The 20,375-nt window shown below is 37.6% G+C and overlaps 2 protein-coding genes across 3 annotated transcripts in view; one reads left to right on the top strand and one right to left on the bottom strand.

Moving 5' to 3' along the window:
- The window catches only part of LOC139951496 (DDB1- and CUL4-associated factor 1-like), a 39,547-nt gene extending 31,276 nt beyond the window's left edge, over window positions 1-8,271 (top strand). For both annotated transcript variants that reach the window (XM_071950425.1, XM_071950433.1), the window contains exon 34: window positions 11-8,271. In XM_071950425.1, coding sequence (XP_071806526.1) covers window positions 11-78 — 68 coding nt within the window. In that variant the 3' untranslated portion in view covers window positions 79-8,271. The remainder of the gene's footprint in view (window positions 1-10) is intronic.
- A 3,951-nt stretch (window positions 8,272-12,222) lies between these two features.
- Window positions 12,223-18,377, bottom strand: LOC139951538 (ubiquitin-conjugating enzyme E2 N). The gene is made up of 5 exons (XM_071950473.1): window positions 18,212-18,377; window positions 16,330-16,431; window positions 15,116-15,260; window positions 13,117-13,257; window positions 12,223-12,478 (listed from the first exon to the last, which is right to left on the bottom strand). Exons 1-5 carry the CDS (start codon window positions 18,239-18,241, stop codon window positions 12,441-12,443), a joined length of 456 nt encoding a protein of 151 aa, XP_071806574.1. The 5' UTR covers window positions 18,242-18,377; the 3' UTR covers window positions 12,223-12,440.
- Between the last annotated feature and the right edge of the window lie 1,998 nt (window positions 18,378-20,375).

Genomic DNA, 20,375 nt, shown 5'->3' on the forward strand with positions numbered 1-20,375 from the left:
TTTTGCTCAGATGAAAGTGACGAAGACGATGATGATTATGAAGATGTACTTTTCAGTCTCGGTCAACATTGGTCCTGATCATTGGCTCTCATTACAAGATGGACAACAGCTAAACTTTTAAATCATCTTATAGATGATATATTTCACTTTTATTTTGGAGTTCTCAGTATTCTTAGTGTTATTTTTTCCCCCAAATTTTGGTCCATTTGGTATCATATTTATTTCAAATGTTTGCCCTGTGACTCCCATAACAAAATTATTCAATAGTGATGACAGAGTTTTCACAGGCATTATTTCTTTGTTTTGTTATTCCTTCAGAGACCATTCATTTCTGTATTGTCACAAAACATCCAGACATTTCCAATATCAAATTGAGTCAGTGAAATCTAACAGGAATAACCCGATACAGAAACTTTAGTTTTGTGTTTATAAATTGGAATAATTGTTTACATGGGACAATTTCTTATCCAGACATGACCTTTATTTTGACCACTTTGTGTGAATGGAAGTGGGTCAAAGCCAACTAGAAGGCGCACTGGCCTAGTTACGTGGCCCGGCATGCTGACATTTTGTAAGTTGAAAAAACAACATCGCATAGCGTGTATTTGTCATGCACACACGCACAAATTGAAGTGTAGGCCTACTTCATATTCAACGCGCACATAATGTTCATCTCACAAAATGGTGCGCATGTCTCCCTGCTGTCTCGTCGTGTTTGTGCACGCAGCATCACCAGTGCGCCCTCTAGTTCTTATATACAACTTCATGGTAAACCTTATGGCAGTTTGCAGCCATTTTGATACAAGCGTTTTGTGCCGCTATGATCTTTAAGTGGTTTTAAACTGACCGACATGGTTACGTTCGACTCATCCAACAGAATGGATGGCCAGAGTAAAATAAATCTTTCAGCTGTTCACATGCGTGTATTCTAAAACAAATTCTCTATTCTCAGATGCAAAGTATTTCATCTATTGAACTAACTGTTTACTGTAACTGCTGCTAGTTAAAGGGTTTCAACTTTCCTCTCGATACGAGGTGTACGCTTGAGTGTTCGACTGCTAGTGGTTATATATGTAGGCACTGGAAACTATTGGTAATTACTCAAAATAATTGTAAGCATAATAAACTACTTGGGAATGAGCAATGGAGAGCTGTTGATAATATAAAACATTATGAGAAACGGCTCTCTCTGAAGTAACTTAGTTTTTGAGAAAGAAGCAATTTCTCACTAAAATATTTGAATTTAATTCAAAACCTCAACTGAGGTCTCGAAATAGACAACAGAAAACACACAACTGTGTTTTTTCTTCCATTATTCTCTGCAACTTCAACGACCAATTGAGTTCAAATTTTCACAGGTTTGTTATTTTGTGCATATGTTGAGATACACCAAGTGAGAAGACTGGTCTTTGACAATTACTAAAGGTATCCAGTGCATTTAACACACATCGGTGTAGGTGGAACACAAACTATTAATCTTTTAGCAGCTTTTCCAAAAAGAGTGTTTCTATAAATCAGTTTCTAGCAGGGGAACCATTAACTGTTAACAATACAGTTCACATTTATTTCAACTGTCTCCAGATTTTGTATTATAACTTAAACAGGTACAATTATAACTTAAACAGGTACAAGATATTTGCCAAAAGCACATAGCGTTATGTATTTTTCAATGATACCTTACTTGATTACATTGCTTTAATTGTTCTTATCAATGATTTATTGTATTTTGTGCCCCTTTGATTTAAACTTCGATTCATTTTGGTTTATGGAAATGAGGAGAAAAACAAGATGAATAAAGTTTATTAAGAGAGCTGCCAGCATCACAATGATAATCATTGTGTTTGTAAATAGGTAACTTTTTGGCTTCATACCAATTATGCATTGTAAAGATCCTAACATTTATAAAAAAGAATTTGATTACAAAAAACATGGAATATGGTTTGCATGGTTTCTTTATTTAATAGTGGTTTCTTATATAGCGCGCATATTAGTCACTCAGTGACGCTCGTGGAGCCTTAACATTCAGTATTTTCTTAAGTAGGATTTGAAACTTTGCATGGTGGAAATACGATATAGAAAGGTTTGCAGTAACACCATGTAATGACTATCTCAAATGAGTTGGGGTGGTTCTGAAAAGAATCGTTGGTTTCAACTCGAAGTTTCGATCAGTATGCTCTCAACTGATCGAACCTTTCTATACAGTATTTTCTTGCAAGGTATGTGGGACTACGTTTTGATTTATGAGACCTACTCCTTTTACATAGCACCGTGTGCTGTGTCCGAACTATAATATAATAATACTGTCGTCGATTTCACCAACCTCATCCTAACTTAGGATTAATCCTAGGACTTATCACGAGTTAAAAGGAAGGTACACGTTTGGTAATTACTCAAAACAGATATTAACTTAAAAACCGACTTGGTAACAGCATTGGAGAGCTGTTGATAGTATAACACATCGTGGGAAACGACTCCCTCTGAAGTAACATATTTTTTGAGAAAGAGGTAATTTCTCACTAATATAATAAAAGACTTCTAGCTAGAAGTCTTTTGTTCCTATCTGAAAGCACACAAATACGTCCAACAAGGGTGTTTTTTATTTCATCATTTTCTCGCAACTTCGATGACCAATTGAGCCCAAATTTTCACAGGCTTGTTGAACACTGGTCTTTTACAATTATTAAACGTGTACCTGCCCTTTATTAAGTTCTGTATCCTTATAGCTAAGGACACATTGAACCCATTCTAAGTTACATGTATGACGGGTTACCCGTCCATCGTAGCGTTTCGTGAAACCAGCTGCTGGGTTCTAATAGTGTTTTATCACACCCCTAGATAGGGGGTATATCAAAGCGCTCAGTATTATTTCCTGCAAGGTATGAGGAGCTACGTTTTGAAGTATGAGTCCTATCCTTTATACAGCATCATGCAATTGTGGATATGCATAAAGGAAAGTAAAATATCATTTTGACCATAGAGAAACGAACAAACCATGACACAATTGTATCAACCACACAATTGAAAACAACTTGGAACTAGAGATGTTAAATTTGCATCGGTGATAAAGAATATTAATTTTGGTTTTTACCCATACACTGATGTGTGTTACATGTAGCACTGTATACTCAGTACTTTCCCGAGTCGTGTGAAAAATTATCACAGGCATGTTACTCGGGTGGGATTCGAACCCACGACCCTTGCAATTCTAGAGCAGTGTCTTACCAATTGAAAACAACTTAAAACTAGAGATATTAAATTTGCATCGGGGATAAAGAATATTTGTTTTGGTTTTTACCCATACACCGATGTGTGTTAGTACTGTATACTCGGTACTTTCCCGATTCGTGTGAAATATTATCACAGGCATGTTACTCGGGTGGGATTCTAGAGCAGTGTCTTATGAACTAGACTACCGAGGTTGTCCGGTAGCTAGAGGCTACCCGCTGCCAAAACATAGGATTCAAACTGCGAACTTTCTCTAGAAATTATAGACTACAGGTTTTCCTGAAAATCCAGTTCAACATGAAAATACACCAAGTGTGCGAGAGAGTACTTAGAAGGCCTAGGCGACTAGTGAAATTTACTACTCGACTAGTTGCGCCTCAAATAGTCAAGACTTCGACACTAGTCACGACTAACTTATAATTCCCAAGATGCATTGAGGCACAATATTTCCCGCAGGTGCAATGAGTAAAATTAACGCTGAAAGGATTGAAGGATTGTGTCACTGATGACCGATTGTGTTCACAGTCAACCTTCCTACTTGGTGACATTTTAAAATCATCCACTGTAGTTTAGAATGATACACTTTGCCAGCATACAATGATATCATGTGGTAGATGCTTTAACAGAGTCCACAGTCAACCTTCCTACTATCTGATCATTCAATACCATCCACTCTGGTTTTGAACAATATATGCCAGCCTGCAATATGAAATCATGCCGCAAATGCATACCCTACTCGACACTCATACTGCCCGACAATTCAATATCATCCATTGTGGTTTTGAATAAGGGAATCAATGTGTGGTGAAGAGGTTTTCAACTAGTGGTTTAACCCCGCCAAAGCCTGGTTCTTGATAATTTTACCGAGACGAAGTTGAGGTATATTATCAAGAACCAGGCCTCGGCGGGTTTAAACCACTAGTTGAAAACCGATTGAACACACTTTGATTCCCATTCACAAATACCTTTTCAGTCAAAAACATCAACACTTGTTGGTCAAAAAGCAAAATAAATGCAAAAATTATAATTGTTCAGTTATTTCTTTCAATACAACACCCCTCACGCTATAAAATGGTAAGGCCCTCACGTATCGCGTGATGTGGCGCAATTGTTCCAGCCGTTGCTCTCAACCAATAGGAATGAAGAAACTGTCTTATAAGCACAGGTGTAAACTCGCGTGTCACGCCCATGTTTCAACACTTTTTACTGGTGTTATATATCACCAATCAGAATGGATAAACCATCTTAGATATTTATGAATGATAGATATTAAGATAAAATATACCAGCCTGCAATATGATATCATGTTGTAAACAGTACAGTCAACCTGCCTACTGTCTGACCATTTAATATCATTTACAGTGGTTTATTGGTTGATAACCTACATGCAAGCCTGCACCATTCACATGACAACATCATCCACTATGATTTGGAACGAAAGATGACATAATGCTAGCCTCTGCCATGATATCGTGTGATTAATGCATCTACATAGTACACGGTCAACCCTCCTACTGTCCAATCATTCACATGACGTCATCCACTATGACTTGAAACAAAAGCTGACAATGCTATAGCCTCTGACATGATATCGTGTGGTTAATGCATCTACATACACAATCAACCCTCCTACTGTCCAACCATTCACATGACAGCATTATCCATAGCCTTGATCAAGGCTGTTGACGTACTGTTCCCCGGCCCGGTTCGCGGCACACGCATGCAGTGCATACACAAATGTACATTACCATACATTGTACAGCGAGAACAGTATAGCGTAGTCGTGAGAATGGTCGTGTCTTTGTATTTTCAACCTCATACACGTGGAAGTACCCATGTACCGTAAGTGTACCATATACAGATGGTACATGTATATGTACAGTACGTATGTGTACATACGCTGTACACGTATTATATGCACTGTTATATATGGGGGTGCGCTGGCGGAATTCAGTGATGGGGACTGGGATTTTGCAGGTCGCGGCTGGCTGTAGCGCCTTGATCAAGGCTACATTATCCACTATGACTTGGAATGAAAGCTGACAATGCGAGCCTCTGCCATGATATCATATGGTGAATGCACCTACATAGTACACGGTCAACCCTCCTACTGTCCAACCATTCACACATGACAATATCATCCACTATGATTTGAAACGAAAGCTGACAATGCTAGCCTATGGCATATCATGTGGTAAATGCATCTACACAGTACACAGTCAACCCTCCTACTGTCCAACCATTCATATGATTTGGAACGAAAGATGACATAATGCTAGCCTCTGCCATGATATCATGTGGTTAATGCATCTACATAGTACACGGTCAACCCTCCTACTGTCCAACTATTCACACATGACAACATCATCCACTATGACTTGGAGCGAAAGATGACATAATGCTAGCCTCTGCCATGATATCGTGTGGTGAATGCATCTACATAGTACACAGTCAACCCTCCTACTGTCCAACCATTCACATGACATCATCCACTATGATTTGAAACGAAAGCTGACAATGCTAGCCTCTGCTATGATATCATGTGGTGAATGCATGCATCTACAAAGTACACAGTCAACCCTCCTACTGTCCAACCATTCACATGACAATATTATGATTTGAAACTAAAAATGACATAATGCTAGCCTCTGATACGACATCATGTGGTGAATGCATCTACAAAGTACACAGTCAACCCTCCTACTGTCCAACCATTAACACAACAATATTATTCACTCTGATTTGGAATGACAGATGCTATGAATGCATCTAAACAGAACACGACTAACCCTGCAACAGTATCCTCTTAAATGTATAAACAACTGTATGGCAGCCTGCAAAATGATATGGTGAATGCATGCACATACAGTAGTACAGTCAACCCTCCTACTGTCTGACCAATTAATAGCATCCTCTTGAATGATATTTTTAAACTATGCCAGCCTGCAATAATATGATATGGTGATGGCATTCACACAGAACACAGTCAACCCTCCTACTGTCTGACCAACTAATAGCATCTACTTGAATGATGTATAAACTTTGCCAGCCTGTAATATGATATGATGACGCATTGGGAAGCATCTACACATATACATGACATAATGCTAGCTTCTGACATGATAACATGTGGTGAATGCATCTACACATTACACAGTCAACTATCCTACTATACAACCATTCACATGACAATACTATTCATTATGATTTGGAACGATAAATGAAATATGCTATGATACATGTACAAATTTGAATCTAAGAAGTGACTAATTAATTTCACATGTTTCTGAGGAACAGTTTCCTGCTTCTATAAGCACAAACTCTTAGCTTACGGTAAGCGGAGCTGTGAAGTTCGGCGCAGTTGACATATTATTTGCCGTTAATACAATACATATGTACATGATTGATTTGAATATACATGTAACAACTTGCAATAAAGAATATTCACCATTTGGAATCATTTCTGGATGAAAACCCCATGATACGCATTGATGCTGTTTTATTGTTACATTACCAGCGTTGTTAAGAAGTGCCTCAGAAGTTACTCATGAACAAGGCCCAATTTCATAGGGCAGCTTAAAACCATTGGACCCTTTCGGTAAACAGTATTGTCCAAAGCCCGCACTTCGTGTATCACAACTTCTACATCAAATAACGGTTGTATGGCTTCTGACTGGCACCCCGAACAAAGATATTGACAAAATAGGGACACTGCCAATATAGGGCTAGATAGCTCAGTTGGTAGAGCGCCGGCACGTTTTCGGAGGTCGTTGGTTCGAATCCCACTCTAGTCAATTCTTTGTTCAACCCCAAAATCATTTACAAATTTACCCAGTCAGTTTCCCTTGTGGTTTATATTGATATCTGAAACAAAAAGTCGCATCCCCTTAAGGTGATCCCCTAGCTGCCGCTTCCCAGGTTGTATCGTAATTTGGGTGTGATCCCTGGCTACACGGCAGTTAACGGTTGTATGGCTTCTGACTGGCACCCCCGAACAAAGATATTGACAAAATAGGGACACCGCCAATATAGGGCTAGATAGCTCAGTTGGTAGAGCGCCGGCACGTTTCGGAGGTCGTTGGTTCGAATCCCACTCTAGTCAATTCAAAAAAAGTAAAGCATTTCAGGGAATAATATTTCAAGAGAAGTCTTTCACCATTACCTTCTGTAAACCCTGTAAGTTATTTGTAAATCTGTGAACTTTTGTTTTTTTCTGTACCGAAAGGGTCCAATGGCTTTAAGCACAAAAAGATGCTAGGCACAACAAAATCATGCTTAACAGAATATGGTTCAGATAAAATACCATTTTACATGTACAAAATGTGACTGGTATCCTGCTTAGTTGTCCTCAGCCGAAAATTTTTTATGCAACACGGAACAGGGCCTATTTCATAGAGCTGCTTAAGCAAAAAATGTGCTTACCTGCTAAAATAGCTTGCTTATTTTACACATTTTACTGGTCAAAATTTTATGCCATATACAGGTGCATTGCTTGTGACTGGTAATTTCTCAGCGTAACAATTATGTGGAGTCTTGACTGGTAATTTGATTTTACTAAGCATAGATTTTTTTGCTTAAGCAACATTTTGTGCTTAAGCAGCTCTATGAAATTAGGCCCAGGCTTTGGCACAATGTTATGGGTTCTGGGAGTGTGCCAACAGTAGCATTCTTTTGCTTCTAGAACATGCCCAACTTTTGAGGCGCTCCTTTAGCCATTCACAAGAGGGTGCAAGTCTTTACCATCGGGTTATATATTGAACTATACAGAGAGCGCACTGGCCTAGTCACGTGGCCCTGCGTGCAGTCTTATCTTACAAAATGGCGCATGTGTCTCCTTGCAGTCCCATCGCGTCGTGCACGCAGCATCACCAGTGCGCCCTCTAGTTCTTATATATTACTCTTTGGTATTTAATTGTCATTTACAGATGATGCTACAACAAAAATAATTAAACAAACTAAATATGCAATAAAAAGGATCGATTGTGGAGACTGCCTGTTACGTAAAATAAAAATAATACAGGCCTGGAAATGTTTACAATTTTTTTTTAAGAGAAAACAAATAATTGTTTGTGTAAGTACAACATTTAAATTGCACTGGGGGTTTCTTTCCTAGTTCTTGATTTCTTTTCAACCATTTTGAAATACAAACAAATACATTCGATAGTAGTACTACAGAAAATAATTACAATTACGGGATTGATAATCGGCTTGGCCTCGACCAACCCAACCTGAACAAACCCATGGGCATAAGTTAAAAGTTGCTTAGTTTGCTTACAATACATTGGTAACCAGCTTAAACACATCGTAGTGTAAGCCTTTTGTTGACGGGTTCCCTGCTAGTTACTGCTTAGAAAATAACCAGGTTTATAGTTACTAGGTATTAGTTACTAGTTAAACAAAAATTTAAAGGTAGGGTCATAGATTGGTAAAGACTCCAACAAATATTGGCCGTAAAAACTTGGTAAGAAGTATTGCAGCTGTTGTTAGTATCAAGTTATTTAATATGGCTTTGGGCAATTCCACCCAAATATATTTTCATATGAATAGTTTCTCAGATTTCCGAGGGTTAGTGTCCCTTCGGAAATGCTGCGACCACAGATGCAATTAGTACCTGTTGTTTGTACCTCGTCAAACAAAGATGGATTTGACATTCTTGTGAAAATACTTTCCAAGGTTTTGGCTATTTTCTTAGCAAGTAGACACTATAGTCAGCTGAAATTTTCACATGCGACTTTTATTGTATTTTTCTTATAACTTTGCCTACAAAGTAAGCTTGACGGTGCCTGCATCTATGACCCTTCCTTTGAAGGCACAGCGCTTTATATACTGACTAGAGCACTAAGTCCACGTTATACACACACACACATAATTTTTTTGTAAAAGCTTTCTCATACGCGAGTGACAATGGTACGTTTAAAAACTGGTTGGGGCGTATAGCCATTGGTCACGGGTGTTGTGTAACTCATGTAAAAGAACCCAATGCACTTATTGCAAAGAGAAGGGGTTCGCCCCGTGTTCCTGGTTTGATTGGCAGCATATTGCATCACAGCACCTTGTAAACCATTACATTAGTGCTATGTTACAGGAGTAGGTTACATAATTCAAATGTAGTACCACAAACCTTGCAGGAAAATACAGAATGTGCGATTACAAACTTACAAACATGTACACGCCGTCACAACTTCAAAATGCAGGGCAAGTTAGACTGAACATCAATTTGTCACACTTTGAGGTTTTGAATAACGCCAGATACCAGCCTGACTGGATGTCTGGATCCTTTAAAATGTACTTTTTACCTCGCATTCATTGTGGAGATTCGCAGTCAATTCACACGCACATGTTCAAATGTAAATGTACACTAAAACAACACTATACAACACGAAAGTGTTGTGGCCGAGCGGTTAAGAGCACCGAATCCAAACTCTGGTGTTTCTGATCAGCAGAGTGTTGGTTCGAATCCCCAGCCAGGACACTTGTGTCCTTAAGCAAGACACTTAACCCTTGCTTCGTCCTTCGGATGGGACGTAAAGCCGTTGGTCTCATGTGTTATGTAACGCATGTAAATGAACTCAGTGCACTTATCTATAAGAGAACGAGTTCACCCTGGTGTTCCTGGTACGATCGGCAGCAAGTTGCACCACAGCACCTTATAAAACATTACATGGTGCTATCAGAATTAGGTCTCATAATTCAAACGTAGTCCCACCTCTGGCAGGAAATACTGTATGTCACAGCGCCAGGAGCGTCACTGGGTGACGGACATGTGCGCTATATAAGAAGCCACAATTATTATTATTAACATAATGCACACTGAATGCAGACGGTCGCAAGTGCAAGCCGACATTACATCACCTCAGTCCAATCAAAACACACACAATGAAAGCTTATGTCACAGCACGTTTATCCAATGAAATCTTTTGGCCTGAAATACCTGCTGCCGATTTCACCTAACTCTTCCTAGTTAAGGATTAATCTCAGGACTTAGGACGAGTTAAGTTCCGTATCCATAGACATTAGGACACATTGAACCTATCCTTAGTTAGGACGAGCAACTCGTCCAAACTCAAGAAAGCGGCTGCAGGGGTGGGTTTCACAAAGAGTTTAAGACTAGTCTTATCTCGACTTGGGACAAATTACTCGTCTTAACTTGAGGACTAGCCTCAAGTTTTTTCAAATATCTCCTAAGACTGGTCCTAAGTTAGGACTAGTCCTAACTCTTTGTGAAATAAAGACATAGGACAGAGGACCAGTCTAAGGGCAACTTAGCACTCTAGTCAATATTAAAGCTCTACATGTATGATTTTAAGGATAGAATACATGTATGTACAAAACATAAATTAACACTCATCTTGAACCTTTCTTGATGAAATCCTTTTTAAATCATAGCGACCCAGCAACATCGTACATTGATGATTGATTGATTCAATGGTTGGTTCAAATTGAATCAAGCTTTCATAAGACGAGGATTCCTTATTCTACGCCAAGCCAGTTTGTTTATCAATGTAGCCCTAAATCCATCAAGATAAATCTAAACCAGGGGGGTGGACTTTGGCGAGTGATTGGGATTAAGAGATTTGGGATAAATAAAGATGGATTAACTTTGTTCCGTAACAAAAACATTTAAAGACTAGTTTGATTCAACGGATTTTATTTCTAATCTAATAAAAACAAATTGATATTTAACATAAAATGTTTACGGGAAAAACTTACATCAGTTTAGTATTTACCAACATGATGGGACTAGACAGTAAAGAAGGTCAATCGTACACATGAATTGCATCTGCCTAGAATTACCCAATTGGAAATTGAATAGTGCCCAACTACAAACTCTCCCTAATTGAAAACACTGCCATTATGAGCAAGTTCGAGTGTACACAATGGTTAAAGGCAGTGGACACTATTGGTAATTACTCAAAATAATTATTACCATAAAACCTTACTTGATTAGGAGTAATGGGGAGATGTTGATAGTATAAAAAATTGTGAGAAATGGCTCCCTCTGAAGTGGAGTAGTTTTCGAGAAAGAAGTAATTTTCCACGAATTTGATTTCAAGACCTCAGATTTAGAATTGGAGGTCTCGAAATCAAGCATCTGAGAGCACACAACTTCGTGTGACAAGGGTGTTTTTTTCTTTCATTATTATCTCGCAACTTTGACGACCGATTAAGCTCAAATTTTCACAAGTTTGTTATTTTATGCACATGTTGAGATACACCAACTGTGAAGAGTAGTCTTTGACAATTACCAATAGTGTCCACTGTCTTTAACTAAAGGTCGACTATTTTGACTCAAACCTGGCGACCATTGGTCGACTACTGTGGTCAACAATTTGGAACCTGCCTCATGACCATGGTTCCTCCATGGTCCTGATAGCCTGTTCCATGCTAACATGTGTCAAAACGCAGAGGGCAACGAGTGACAAGATAGCGAAAAGGGCGAAAGGCAATTGAGTATTGAATACGATGGTACCATTGTTGACTAGGCTTCCAAACAAGTCGTTTGAGTGAGTGCGTCGCTGCGTATGTCTGTTGCTGGTCAGTAGTCAACTAAATGTGCGCACTTGAACTTGCTCTGTGTTATCTACACTGAGCCGCATCTAAATTCAGTGGCTCTGGCTAAGAGTGACTGGCTGCAGTGATTCAGCCAAAGCCACTGCTGTAGCCAAAACACAGCCTAACTGAAAACTTTACTTTGTATTAATGTCGTCCAAATTGAAAATGATACCAAACTAAAAACGTAGACTTTCTCAAGAGTTAACTTTTCTTTTTCCGCAGTCCTTAGACAGAATAGCTGTGTGTTTTTCTTATTTAATTTTTTTTAACTTATCAACTCTTTTTTATTACTATTATTTTTTTAATTTTATACAAAAAACAAAGTCCTGGCCTGGAGTTTGTAGAGGATTCAACCAACTCAGAATGTATTAATGTTTTGGGGGGGTCTGAGTGAAATTCCCTCTAAAACAGAATCTTACTAAAATGAAAACAATAAAAATATAATCACTTTACAAACTACAGGCCAGCGCCGTCAAACTTCAGTTATACAGTCCCAATTTTAAACATGCCTTGTTATGAACCGCCAACATACAGCAGAGTCCCGAAGGTCTACTGCTTTCCTTTTTCTGCAGTGTCCCTTCTCTCCCACTGTTAGTATTGGAGTGTTTAACGCAGAGTAGATATACAAGGAAAACAAAAAACAAAAAATGAAAGCTGCCCTGTCATGGCCTTGTTGCGTGCAGTCTTGTCCATGCTCTTGCTGTGGAAGAGAACAAGGAAAGAAGAAACAATTTAACACCCAAAAATCATAACTTAGAATGAAAATAAAATAAAGTTGTTTTCTATTTTAGTGTTACACAACATAATTAGGGGAACATAAAGTTCACCTGTTTTGCACAACTCAAAACCTGTGTCTCACACAACTAGAAACTTGCTTCTCACACAACTAGCAAGTTTCTAGTTCAGTAAGACGAAAGTTTCTAGTTGTGTGATGACAATGTTTATAGTTGTGTGAATGTAATATACTAATCCTAGTATGTATAACAACATAGAATAGTCAATTGTAATTGTAATTCTGAACTAAAAGTATTTATCGTGAGCTGAACTACATTCCGTGTTACTGACATGTGAACATGGCGGCGCCCAGGGTACTACATGACGTCACTTAACAACCAAAATAGACTTGTGCAAGTCCTAAAAATCAATACACTACAGTGACTGATAAGCAAATTTCTAATGTGATAAGCAAGTTTCTAATGTGATAAGTAAGTTTCTAGTTGCGCACATAACTAGAAACGTTGTGTTTATGCACAACTAGAAGCTTGCTCCTCACACAACTAGAACCTTGTGTCTCACACAACTAGCCTTGTGTCTCACACTGACAAAATCAGAACTCACCGGTTTCAATAGCTTGTGCTTCGTTCACTTTCCATTTCTCTGCAACATCGTTAGCTAAGGGGTCATCTGGATTAGGGGCACTGAGTAAAGCTTGAATTGACAGCAAAACGGTTCGGATCTGCAGAGCTGGACTCCATTTATCTACACCCAGAAAAAAATATATATAAAAAATTACAGGACTACGCAGTGACACAGACATCAAGTTGGAAAATCCATTGAGTAAATTTACTTTTGTTAAAATGATAATTATACAAATGGTCTTTAGAAATGTTGTCTTCTATATAAAGAATACCTTTTAAATACATCGAAAAAATAAACTTCTAATTAGTATAAGCCTAACTATTTTTACCGATAACACAAATTTAAGGAATAAGGGAAGTAATAGGCAATTATAAAACATTTTTTGTGGGCGACAGGGAAAATTTGGGTTGGGCGGGATTTGTCTTTGTTCACACAAAGTTAACATAAATTAAATAACAACCTTAAAGGAACGTACTGTTCCAAACATAATTGGCGGTAGAAACATTAAAATCTTTTCAGTTATTAGAACAGAATCAATAATAGTAAATCACTTGATGTTATGCCTAATGCCCGAAGGCCTCTGAGAGCTTTACATGAAAAAAAGCATAAAGTTCAAAACTCACACACACACAAATTTAAACAAATCTGATATACATGTAGGGTGAAACATTTATAAAAAGACAACAATCACAAAGTTTAAAAAGATCAACAGATTTGTGTAAAAAAGCAATACAGCTTTACACAAAAGAAAATATTTGATTGTTTAAAAAGGTGAGTTTTGGGGAGATAATAATGCAGCATTTGTTAATGCTTTGAGAATTGGTTCAAAGGGCTTCAAGACAATAACAGAGTTGGAAAATGGTTTTTAAAATTAAAAACCCATGTTAAAAAAGACACATACAACATTCATAAAACATGTACATTAATAATTGATTGAATGCGAGAAGAGAAAAGTAGAACAAAAGAAATACATTTTGTGATGATGGAGTGGCAGAGAGAAGGTTTTTTAGCAGGCATTGACAAGGAAAAGGTACAAATCAGAAAATACTGTTATTACTATTTTCAGTTATAGAAAACAATCAAAAACACATTCATCAGAAAAAGACAATCTGTATATTGCATTTGCATATGATGAGTGACACAAAGATAAGTGCCCATACACATTAACATTATAACAATAACAAATATGTTCACAAGAAAATGTCAATCTGTAATGCACATGGTGACACCAAATTAGTGCCAATAAAAATTGTATGAATACAACAAAATCAAATTAAGATGCAATCAAAACAAAAGGTCAATCAATAGGCAATATAATACACACGCTGTGATGACACCGAAATAAGTGCCAACACATTATGACTATATGATGATTATAACAAGTTAAAGTATGTTCAATAGAAAAATTCAAGCAATATAGAGAGTACAAATGACAAAATAACACAAAAAAGGGGCAGTACAATAAATAAAAAAAGACGTACAAATCATTCAAGTTCAAGAGTATTCAACAGAACAAATCTGGAAACATTACTAGATCTGTGCACACTCCTGTCAAACTGTGAAGTTTGGTTTCCCCACAAAATACCACAGAAAAAAACAATATAAGTGCACACGGTCAAACTGTTTTGTTTTCCCACAAAAAACCACAGGGAAACATTACTAGATCCGAGTACACTGTCAAACTGTTTTGTTTGCCCACAAAATACCACAGGAAAACATTACAATCAGTGTACACTCCTGTCAAAATGTGATGTTTCCCCACAAAATACCATCAGGAAAACAACATTACAATGAGTGCACACTCTCAAACTGTGGTGTTTCCTCCAAAAATACCACAGGAAACATTACAATCAAATAATTTATGGTTCAAGAGCACTCAATAGAACAAAACCTGGAAACATTGCCCGACTGACTCTTTCCACAAAATACCACAGGAAACATATTTCATATTTTTCCATAAACTCAAAGAGCTACATACCTTTGAGAATATCAAGACATATACGACCCAGTTTATCAATATTTGGGTGATATATTTTGGTCATGAAGCGAACTTTAGGTGCTGACATTGGATATTCTTCTGGCAGGAATAATTCTAGCTTGAAAGAGCCTCCTTCATATGGCGACTGTGGAAAAAAATAAGAAAAAAAGGGATACAGAATTTATTCAAAAGTATTTTTGTAGCTACAGGTAGATGAAACAGCTTGTTCTTAAAAGTAGGGTCATAATGATTTGTAAATATTTAACAAATTAATGACAACAAAAAACTAACTTGGTCAGAAGCACTGCAGCAGGATACCCTTCCTATGAAATATGTTAATTACATTCACGCATGCGTACAGACCATTGTTGGCAAACGCCGTAGAGATGTGCACTCAGCAGACGCACAAGCGCGTCTGCATCACGCAGCCCGCCATTAGCCACATTCAAAACAGCGCAATGTTCCCTCTTTTTGGCAACCAACATGTTAAGTGCATATGCGCTATAGTGTAATTGACATACATCATGGGAAGGGTCTATTCCGTACAGTTTGTTTGGATAATTTTAAACCCCCCAAAACATATAAATCTCAGAAACAATTCCTACGTGAATCGCTTCTCAGATTTCTGAGGGTTGGTGTCCCCTCTTGAATATTGCGACCAGAAACGTAATTGGCATCCGCTGTCACCTTGCTAAACTTGGATTTCTTTGACTTTCTTGTGAAAATACGGTGACAGTTTTTGTCAATTTTTTCAACAATTACAAATAGACAATGTACCCAGCTAAAACTTTCACATAATTTTGCCTACAAAGCCTGGTTCATACTTCCTACACATGCGAATCGAATTTGATATCACATGGGTGTTTTACAAGTACAAAATGTAACTGTAGCCTGCTTACTTGTGCATAGCAGAAAAGTATTCAGCAATTTTTCTGCTTAAGCAGGTATATGAAATTGGGCCAAGAGGTTAAATGTTTGTCATGTAAAAAAACTGATGTGCAGGGTCCAATTTCATTAGCCTGGAACTGTAAGCACAAAAACTTGCTTAGCACAGAACATATGTTTCTTAGCAGAAATAGGTTACCAGCCCAAAATAAATTAAGTTTGCATTGTTATGGCTGGTGGCCGACTCAATTTTTGCTTAGCAAAGACATTTGTCAAGCAGTATTTTCTGCTGAACAGCTTCATGAAATTGGGCCCATATCATTACTTACATCTTTTGGGCCAGCTACTCTAACGTGAAAGTATCTTGCATTATGTTCATCTGGACTTGCTTGTATACCTTGCACAGGCTCCGCTACAAGACGTTGTGTCTCCTTAAAAAGAAATAAATCAAGTCAGTCAACATGTTTATTCTATTGTCCCTGCTCTCAACGAGGAAAGCACCTCCACGAGTTCACAATTTCCACCATTTTGGGAGGCAAAATAATAAATTTGCAGGTAAGTGTGATAGCAGACCACTTTTTTTTATTATGGCAGAAAAATTGTGTATTTAAAAATAAAATATTTACAAAGTTCAAACAATTTGCCATAATATAGTTTAAGTGTATGGTTTGTCGTAACCCTCTGGTCTCCGACAATCAGGAGGAATGAAGGCGATTATCACACTTGATAAAGAGGTCAGGCCCTTTCTTAGAAATTAAATGTTTGGGAACAAATATCTATCCAAATAAGATCATGCTTGGATCATTACAAGTGAAAAAGTACATACAGCAGAGTTGGATTACAATATAATATAATATAAATAAAACAAAAATTGCAAAGTGACCAAACAAAGTCTGAGGTGCTGGACTGGAGAGAAAATTTAAGAAAAACACACATTAAAAGAATCACAGGGAAAGTATACAAGGGATGTAATTACAAAAGCACAATAAAGAGAGATGTGCACGGATTATTTACAGAAAGCAAGTCAAAAAATAAAATAAAACCAAAGTCAGTCAGTCATAACTCATAAGCAATAAGCCTATTCGGAATTGCAGCTGCGCATGTCTGTTACTGGTGACAACGCAATTTGTTTCTCTCCCGTGACCTTTGGACAATACCCGCTGGTAATGTCAAAACGGTCTCGAGAGATATACAATTGCGTTGTCACCAGTAACAGACATGCGCAGCTGCAATTCCGAATAGCCTTATTGGAAAAGTGTCCGTATAGCGCCACCACTTTTTCATTCGATATAAAAAAAATATAGTATCTAATTTACCTCAATAAGATATCCCTTTCTGTAAAAAATGAGTGGAAAAGTAGTGGTGCCATACGGAAAGTTATCCTGCTTATTTTATTTACCAGAGGCAGAATTATGACCACTGCCACTTAGCACTAGCAGTTGATCATGCATGATGCAGAAGCTACTGCCATGTGACGTGTCGTAGGCTATGTATGTACATGTAGCCAGTGGATTCTGTTACTAGTGTTCCCTGTTCTTTCAACATTCGGAAAAGTTTCTGTATCCCGCTGCAACTTTTTCATTAGTTATTAAATAAATTAGTATCTAATTTACCAAAATGACGATTCCTTTTTGAGTGAAGAGGTGGTGGCAGGATACAAAAAAAAGTTTTCTGTAAAGGAAAAGTTTTTGTATATCCTGCCACCACTTTTTCATTTGAATAAAAATAAAATAGTAGGCCTTGGCCTATCTAATTTACCTAAAAATGAGATATTCTTTTTTTGAACGTGAAAATGCATGAAAAATTGGTGGCAGGATACCAAAAGTTTTCCCCAGCAAGATATCAAATCCACTGAGCCTACCCAGTTTTTTGGTAAATCACACTTTTTGTGAACTTAAACAAACTAAATGTTATTATTTTTATTAATTTGTTTGGAAAAAAATTAAAACAGCTTGAATAAGAAATGCAAGCCAGTCCACCATGTCCACTGTCAGTTTGCTGAACGGTTCAGATCAAGTCCAAAGATTAATCCGTACTTTCACACACAGAGACGTTGTAACATTAATTATATGGTGAACTGACGAAAATATCCCAGAATAAATTTGTTAAAGCAATTCGCACACGGTTCCACATGTGTAAAAATCTAGAAAATCGTGACAATGTCAAAATTCCAGAATAAAAATGGGAGTGTTATTTCTTGTAAATTCTTACCTTAATAATCCTCCTTGGTAAACCACTCATCTTGTCTTCAGATTCGGAATATCTATTGAGAGTAATTTAATAACAAAATGCGGGATTTAGACGAAAATACCCGCGTTAGTTTCGCCGACACACGGCAGATTTTTCAGTCACTTCGACTTGTGTTAAAAATGGCGAAGGGAATTTTCGGCTGATAGCATGTTCTTCCGGAACAAGGCATGATGGGTAAAAGGCTTCTGGATTTACGGTACGGTGGCCTACAACGACCATGCTGTTTATTTAAAACATTTGTGTGGTTAGACAAAATTTGCAAAAAAAACTTAAAATATTTTATCTATCCGTTGGTGATTTCAGTTTTGCTATCCAACAAACCAAAAACTGTTTCAATTATTAATATTTAATTTAATTTATAGAGAAAACATGGCTTGTCATCTTTTATTTGTTTGTTGTAAAGTCTTTTTTTAAAGACATTTTTGCGAAGGACAAAATTCAGACTTAGTATAGTTTTTTAGTTTTTGGAAAAGTCATTGGAAACTGAATTGGGCAACAAAACCTAAAAGGATGCTTAAAATTGGATAATTTTAAGCATAGTCACAAAACAATGGTAACTTTGGAACACTGGGGGGGCAGCAAACATCCCAGGTATTTTCAATTGTCTATCTGAACAATGCATACATTTTCCCCAAGAACAATGTATTTACCCAGTTAAATCTATTGCTACCAAAGTTCTCTTACACGCACGCATGTCGGCACCTTAGTGTCGGACCTTCGTTGCTTTGTGATTAATTGGTCAATTCGCAATGGGGCGGAGCTTAATGGATCGGTCTATTGCAATAAGCTGCGATTCGGAATTACAAGACAACAAAAATTAATTTTAGTCATTGTGAAATCAGCGGTTAGCCAGATAGAATTCGAACCCACAACCTTGTGATTGCAAGTCCTGGGCAGTCGACAACGTGACCAAAGTGAGTCTAAAGATCGAAATAGCAGCACTTTTTCTCAGCTTTCATATCATGGACGCTCCCCCCAACTTCCCAACTCTAGTCTTTGTGAAATTAGCGGTTAGCCTAGTAGGATTCGAACCCACAACCTTGTGATTGTACATTCTTGCAGTCTAACCAATTGACTACGGTGACTATAAACAGTTGAATTTAATGATAATACTAAATGTGCCCCTTTCAGAATATTACCTGTAGACCTTTCAAGAGATTCGGTTTGGGTAAAAATAATTTTGGGTCATCTTGAAAACACATTAACTCGATAGGAAGACAAACATTTGCATTTATTCTCTTTTTGTGCTTTTATTGGTTCATGATTTCTATTTAATATAAACAAATCTGAAAACTTATTCGCCTTATTTACAACAATTACCAGATTGTTATCTTTTGTCGTTTAATTAATTGTGTTTCGTTTTTTAGTTTTATTTAAAAGACAGAAAGAACCAGTACGGTATCAACAGATACTTTGTCACTTAAAATACCTCACGTCTAAAACTTATAGGCCCTTTTCGAAACCACAGCTTTGGATTTAGTTACAGGGTCCGTCCTGTCCACATGTTGTGCCCAGAACCCATGCTGTATCATTTGCAGATCACTCACTCTCCTGTTTTGGACCAAAGGAATGGAACACTCTCCCATGCTAACACTATTCACATTTTCAAGAAACTCCTCAAATGTTTTCTATTCCAACAAGTGTATCAACATTAACTCCATCCAACTGTTTTGCGCGCCTTTGAACAACTTTGGTTGATTTTGGCGCTATAGAAATTCTCTCTGATTGATTGATTGAAACCCTGTGCATGTATACGCAAAGCACATGTAAATTGTCAAAACAACTGCGGGGCCAAGCTAGCCTGAGCCGAATCCAAAGCCGAAGTCGTGGTTTGGAAAGGGGCCATAGTTTCCCAGAAGCCAACTTTAGTCTGGTTTCCAATGCTTAACTATGATACTACTGCTTCTTCAAAGGCACTGGACCCGTTTTGTAACTACTCAAAACATATTAGCTTTAAAACTGGTAACAAGCAACAGAGAGCCGTTGATAGTATAAAACATTGTGAGAAGCGACTCCCTCTGAATAGCAAGGTACGGAGAGAGAGGTAATTTCTTACTAAAATATTTGAGTATGAAAAAGGCTACAGGCCTGCAAGCCTTTCTCAGGCATCTGAAAGCATACAAGA

Source organism: Asterias amurensis, chromosome 2, assembly GCF_032118995.1.
Source record: "Asterias amurensis chromosome 2, ASM3211899v1".
Lineage (NCBI taxonomy): Eukaryota > Metazoa > Echinodermata > Asteroidea > Forcipulatida > Asteriidae > Asterias > Asterias amurensis.

What these genes read in the sequence shown, in the direction of transcription:
- LOC139951538 (XM_071950473.1), bottom strand. Translation starts at nt 18,241, where the DNA reads ATGAGTGGTTTACCAAGGAGGATTATTAAG. An exon ending in GAGTAGCTGGCCCAAAAGAT is followed by an intron (nt 15,261 to 16,329) that starts GTAAGTAATGAT and finishes TTTTTTCCACAG; the next exon opens with TCGCCATATGAAGGAGGCTC. An exon ending in ATGTCTTGATATTCTCAAAG is followed by an intron (nt 13,258 to 15,115) that starts GTATGTAGCTCT and finishes TTCTGGGTGTAG; the next exon opens with ATAAATGGAGTCCAGCTCTG.